This window comes from Canis lupus, chromosome 1 (genome assembly GCF_048164855.1).
Source record: "Canis lupus baileyi chromosome 1, mCanLup2.hap1, whole genome shotgun sequence".
NCBI lineage: Eukaryota > Metazoa > Chordata > Mammalia > Carnivora > Canidae > Canis > Canis lupus.
This window is the reverse complement of record NC_132838.1, coordinates 118,405,274-118,411,483: the sequence shown is the minus strand read 5'-3', so window position 1 is coordinate 118,411,483 and position 6,210 is coordinate 118,405,274. Positions and strand designations below refer to the sequence as shown.

The following is a 6,210-nucleotide window of genomic DNA, read 5'->3' as shown; positions in this document are numbered from 1 at the left end:
AGATGTGCCTTGATGGAGGCCTGACTGTAAGTGGTGAGTAGGTCCAGAATGGAGGATGCTCCTTTGAGGAGAGAGTGGAGGGGGGTGGGGCACCATCAAAGTCACAAGAGGAACTTGGCTTCTGTAAGCAAACCCCTTCTCCTTTGTCCACTCCTCACCCCTGTGACTTTGGAGGAATTGTATACTTCTATTCACTGGATAATTCTAAAAAGCTGCATTAGAATATATCTGTTTTGGGTGAACACCCAGTCTGGATCAGGGGTGATGATCATCTTTCTGGCCAGATGCTCAAGTAATTCTTTCCTAAGAGAGACATTGAAAAAAAAAAAAAAAAAAGGATTTTGAACAGACCACCCATTTATTGTCTATTCAAGATCCTAAATATTTTTGGCCAACTAGGCAGAAAGGGAAATTTATTCAAAAAAGTCAATGAGCAGAATTGATGAGCAGACTAGAGGGCTGAGCTCCCAGGATCTACATCCTAGATCATGATACAGAATCTAGACAGAAAGACTGCTCCCCTTTCACAAAGCCCTGCTGCCCCCCCCACCATCACAGCTGCCTTCACCCTAATTAGGAATATCCTAATTACAGAAAGTGACCATACAGGTGCAAATGTCTGCTTAAGATAATACTCAGAAATTGTTAGCACTTCTCTGTTTGAATTCCAAAAACAAATGCCCACTTCTCACTTTGGCAGACGTGATATAAAGATGTTCTTCCACAGTCAGGCTCTGTTGAGGCTCCTGGTAACCCCCCTCCTTTCCTCACTACATTTTTAAAAAAAATTTTTTTAGAGAGAGAACATGAGCAGGAGGGGCAGAGGGAGAGAGAGAGAGAAATTCAAGAAGACTGCTGAGCACGGAGCCCTACATGGGGCTCGATATCATGACCTGAGCTGAAGCCAAGTTGTACGCCTAACCAACTGCGTCACCTACACACTCCAACCCACCTCCGTTCTTAATGTAGCTGATGAAAAGTGAAGGTCTTTTCCTATCAGAAGCACTTCCTCTGTTACAAAAGAGCAAGCACACAAAAAACTCTGTAGAGAGAAAAATTTTAGGTAGCAGAGCCCCTAAAAGAGGGCAGAGCCCCTAGCTGAGCTTCACGTGAAGGCTCTCTTAGGAGTGGGACCCCTGCTCCTCTGGGCCAGCTGCCAAGTCTCCTGTCTTGCCTTATGCAGGAGGAACTGGCACGTGTCAATTAGATGGCCACACGTCCCTTGGCCCTGTCTTGTTCTCTCCCCCCATCACCACCACTATCACTTGTGGCTTCCACTTGTTGCAAATTCTGGAACAGTATTATTTAGGGTTCTCCAGAGAAACATAACCAATAGGATGTAGATACATGCGAGATGTATTAGAATTGGCAAATGTGAGTATGGAGGCTGAGAAGTCCACGATATGCTGTTTACCACCAGCTGAAGAACCAGGAAAACCGAGACAGGTGGTGGTTCAGCTTGAGAACCCAGAGGCCACTGGTGTTAGTCTCCAAGTCTGAAGGCCTAAGAATCAAGATCTGATATCTGAGGGCAGGAGAAGATGGATATCCCAGCTCAAGAAGAGAAAATTCACCCCTCCTCTGCCTTTTTGTTCTCTTAGGGCCCTCCACAGATTGGATCATGCCCATCCACACTGGTGAGGGCAGACCTTTAAAAAAAAAAAAAGATTTTTTAAGATTTTATTTATTCATGAGTGGCAGAGGGAGAGGGAGAAGCAGGCTCTCTGTGGAGGAGGGAGCCCAATGTGAGGCTCCAATCCAGCACCTTGGGATCAAAACCCAAGCCGAAGGCAGGTGCTTAACCAACTGAACCAACCAGACACTGTTCTTTCCTCAGTCTACTGATTCAAATGCTATTCTCTTCTGGAAACACCCTCACAGACAATCTGAGAAATAACGTTTCACCAGCTATCTAGGCACCTCCTAGCCCTGTTAAGTTGGTACATAAACCATCGTGAACAGCTCTTCACCGTGAGAGTAAAACAGCTTTCAACACCTTCATTCTGTACTTGCTCAACACAAACTGGGAACAACTACCTGGCTCAGTCAGCAGAACATGTGACTCTTGATCTCAGGGTCGTGAGTTCAAGCCCTACATCAGGAGCAGAGATTACTTACACACAAAAATAAATATTAGCAACTTGATGATTTGTGTGAGTTTGTCCAGGAAGTCCAACCTATAAAACTAAGTGGAATGCTTCAAATCTCACACATGCCAGCACATTTTTGTTAACATTATTCCAAGGACCCCACAATAATGGTAGTTTCAAATATGACGTCCTACTGCCTCTGGAATTCCAGAATGTGGTAGCAATTAACTTTTTGAAAGCTCAATAAATAAAATCTTTAAAAAAATAAATAAAAAAGGGGCAGCCCGGTGGCTCAGTGGTTTGGTGCCGCCTTCAGCCCAGGGCGTGATCCTGGAGTCCCCGGGTCGAGTCCCATGTCAGGCTCCCTGCATGGAGCCTAAAGATTTTCAAATCTTTAAAAAAATAAATAAATCTAGGTTGTGCGACAAGCATTTAAAAAAAAAAAAAGAAAAGAAGTTCCCTTACAGAAAATTCCAACCATGTATAAGTCAAGGAGTATAATGTCTACCAAAAACAAAAAAAAAAAAGGTCTACATTTTTTTAAAAAAGATTTTATTTATCTATCCATGAGAGACGCAGAGAGAGAGAGAGACTGAGACACAGGCAGAGGGAGGAGCAGGCTCCATGGAGGGATCACGATGTGGGACTCGACCCTAGGGCCTCCAGGATCACACCCTGGACTGAAGACGATGCTAAACCGCTGAGCCACCCGGGCTGCCCAGATGTCTACTGTTTGATGCCAAATTTCAAGTTCTCAACTCATGGCCTGCTCCATAATTTATTTATTTATTTATTTATTTATTTATTTATTTATTTATTTATCTATCTATCTATTTATTTATTTTCTTTCTTTTTCTTTTCTTTCTTTCTTTCTTTCCTTTCTTTCTTCTTTCTTTCTTCTTTCTTTCTTTTCTTTCTTTCTCTCTTTCTTTCTTTCTTTCTTTCTTTCTTTCTTTCCTTTTTTCTTTTCTTTCTTTTCTTTCTTTCTTTCTTTCTTTCTTTTCTCCATAATTTCCTAAGTAAGCATTTTGACGTGTACCTATAAAAATTAAACTTTTTTTTTTTTTTTTTTATAATTCTTCCACTTCGGGTAGAACCTTCCGGCAAGACCACTTCACAGCCGACGGCGCCCCCTTCCTTCCTCGGCGCGGGGTTTCCAGCCCGCGACCGCAGCGGCCGCCCGCGCGCCTCAGGGCCCGAACTCCTCCCGAGGACCCTAAGGGGGCGGGGCCGCCTGGCAGGGGCGGCGGCGCGCGTGCGCACTGAGGCGCGGCGTCTCGGCTGCCGTAGTCCGCCGGGGCACGCGGGGCCTCGTGGGCATGGCGGCTGCTCGGGGGCCCGTGCTGCTCGGGCTTCGGGACGCCGCAGTGCGCGGCCGCCCCACGGGGCCGGGCGCCTGGACTGCGAGCAAGCTGGGCGGCCTCCCGGTGAGGCGGGCGCCGCGGCGGGGGCGGCGGGGGCGGCGGGGGCGGCGGGGCGGGGGCCGCGGGGTGAGGGCGCGGGCGAGGCCCCCGAGCCGCCCGCCCGCTGAGCGCGTCCCCTCGCCCTCAGGACGCTTTGCCCGCGGTGGCGGCGCCGAGGCCGGCGTGTGAGCGTTGCAGGCAGCCTCTTGCCCTGGTCGTGCAGGTGTACTGCCCGCTGGAGGGCTCCCCGTTCCACCGGCTCCTGCACGTGTTCGCCTGCCCCCTCCCCGGGTGCGGCGGCGGCGGCGGCGGCGGCGGGGCGCGCAGGTAGGCGGGGCAGCCCGCGCGCTGGGGCCGCCCCATGGGCCCGGCCGGCTGGCCCCGTGGTCCGCGTCGGAGCCTTACTGTCCTTTATTTTTACCCCGAAGCTGGAAGGTGTTCCGTTCCCAGTGCCTGCAGATGCGAGAGACAGGGGCGCACGATGCTCAGGTAAACCGGTTGCAGTTAGCTTGTTAGGACTCGCTGTGATTTGACAGTGTTTTCCAGGCTGTTGTCTAACGTAGACCTTAAGCCGTGACCTTGGAGGTACGTTGGAATGGGCTTTGCACTTTCTTTTCTGAACCGTGAAGGGCTGCCTCCTTAAGATTTCGTTGTTTATTTTAATATACACTGAAGGGGGCAGCCCTGGTGGTTCAGCGGTTTAGCACCGCCTTCGGCCCGCTGCGTGATGCTGGAGTCCCAGGATCGAGGCCCACGTCGTGCTCCCTGCATGGAGCCTGCTTCTCCCTCTGCCTGTGTCTCTGCCTTTCTCTGTCTCTCTGTGTCTCTCATGAATAAATAAAATCCTTAAAAGTATATATATACTGAAGGTCTTGAGGCACATAACTCGCTGCTGTTTCTGTTTGGGAAAAAGTGTGGATGTGTACATGTACGTGCTTGTGTGTGACAGATAAATATGGTTATAGTAAATCTAGTTCCTGTGATACGTGTGCATGTGTCTAACATTTAATTAAAGAATCAGAGTTTATTGAATTAGAAAGTTGGGCAGGTTGGTAGCTGCTGAATGAAACCCGGTCTCCCTGTGGCTGTGAATGTTGGCTTCTGTGTGCACTGAGCTCTTAACGTGTACCTGCTACCCTGCTAGCGTTACCAGGAATGAAAAGCTGAAGGCACAGGTGTGTACCTGTATTTCTCAGGGTTCCATTCATTGCAGATAATAGAAAAGCACTGATCTTTTAAAGCCCAGACAGACTTCGAATTAGGATTTTACTGACACTGAATAAGTTGGAGGGGGCCGGGTAGCCCAGGCCCGGCCCGGTAGCTCAGCGGTTTAGCGCCACCTTCAGCCCAGAGCCTGATCCTGGAGACCCCAAATCAAGTCCCATGTCAGGCTCCCTGCATTGAGCCTGTTTCTCCCTCTGTCTCTGCCTCTCTCTCTCTCTCTCATTAATAAATAAAATCTTAAAAAAAAGTTGGAGGGGTCCACTCCAGGAATGACTTTCAGAACCACACCTCAGAGTGAACTGGCCTGTCAAAGAGCTGTTACACCACCCACCGCACCTGCAGTCAGAGAGCTGACATGTGATCTGGTAAACTGGAAGCTGCCCTTTTCAGATCTTGTGGCTCCAGATCCTTGCTTGATACCCACCTATAGACTTTTGCTGTATCACAACAGAAAAATTGTTTCTCAAGTTTGTCTCCCTGGTGGACCTGATTAGCCAGCCGTTGATCATATCTGCAGCCCTAGCTGCTAAGGAGTCTGGGAAATGTAGTTCTGTCCTGCTAGCTTCTGTAATACGTGAAGCACATCTGAAAGAGTTTATTTTTTTATTTTTTTTTTAATTTTTATTTTTATTTATGATAGTCTCACACACAGAGAGAGAGAGGCAGAGACATAGGCAGAGGGAGAAGCAGGCTCCATGCACCGGGAGCCCGACGTGGGATTCGATCTTGGGTCTCCAGGGTCGCGCCCTGGGCCAAAGGCAGGCGCTAAACTGTTGCGCCACCCAGGGATACCCTGAAAGAGTTTAGAATAGATGTTTGAAGAAACCACTGTATTACATTTGCCACGCTGCCCTTGCAAAGGGAAGGGAATTTTTGTTACCTCCCACATGGTTGAGTGCACGGGGTCCAGAAAGGTGAATCAGAGTGTGCAAGAGAGGAAGGTGCTGTATGAAGGCTCCCTGGGGAAGGTGAAGGAATGAGTAGCTCCAGCCAAGGGAATAAGTGAGATCACCCAAGTGTGCTTGGACTTCATTCACTGGATGTTTTTCCAGAAACAGGAAAATGGCCTTGCAGCTGAGGATTGGTGCGAAGGTGCAGATGACTGGGGAAGTGACAGTGAGGCCGCACCACCACCACGGCTTACCTTGGATTTTGGGAATGATTCCATCGGAGCCAAAGACAGAGACTGTACTGCCCAGCTCCAGGATCTCCACCTGCAGGACACTGTCTTGGGCGCTGCTCCTCGTGTTTCTCCTGGTGAAGAGATGGCCTTGCCCTCTGTGGTGCCACAGTTCCTGCCCTACTACATCTGTGTTGTAGAGGAGGAGGATTACAGGGACTTTGTCAGTCTGGATCACGCACATAGCCTTCTGAAGGAATATCAACAGAAAGAAGGAATGGATATGGACCAGTTGCTTTCTCAAAGGTGAGAATGTGTGCTGCTGAGTCTGAGAAGGGACTTGATCAGTAGGCTGCCACAGTAGATACCCTTT

At 49.0% G+C, this 6,210-nt stretch overlaps 1 protein-coding gene across 6 annotated transcripts in view; it reads left to right on the top strand.

Annotated features, from left to right (window-relative positions):
• The first annotated feature begins 3,373 nt into the window (after nt 1-3,373).
• The window catches only part of PDCD2L (programmed cell death 2 like), a 30,120-nt gene continuing 27,283 nt past the window's right edge, over nt 3,374-6,210 (top strand). For 4 of the 6 annotated variants that reach the window (XR_012009389.1, XR_012009385.1, XR_012009393.1 and 1 more), the window contains exons 1-4: nt 3,376-3,517; nt 3,642-3,820; nt 3,922-3,982; nt 5,770-6,143. Coding sequence is in view for 3 of the 6 variants with exons in the window: in XM_072781915.1 (XP_072638016.1) it covers nt 3,410-3,517; nt 3,642-3,820; nt 3,922-3,982; nt 5,770-6,143 (722 nt within the window). In the remaining 3 variants the exon portion in view is untranslated. Of the gene's footprint in view, nt 3,518-3,641; nt 3,821-3,921; nt 3,983-5,769; nt 6,144-6,210 lie in introns of all 6 variants that reach the window. The other 2 variants (XM_072781930.1, XM_072781907.1) reach the window with 2 other exon arrangements.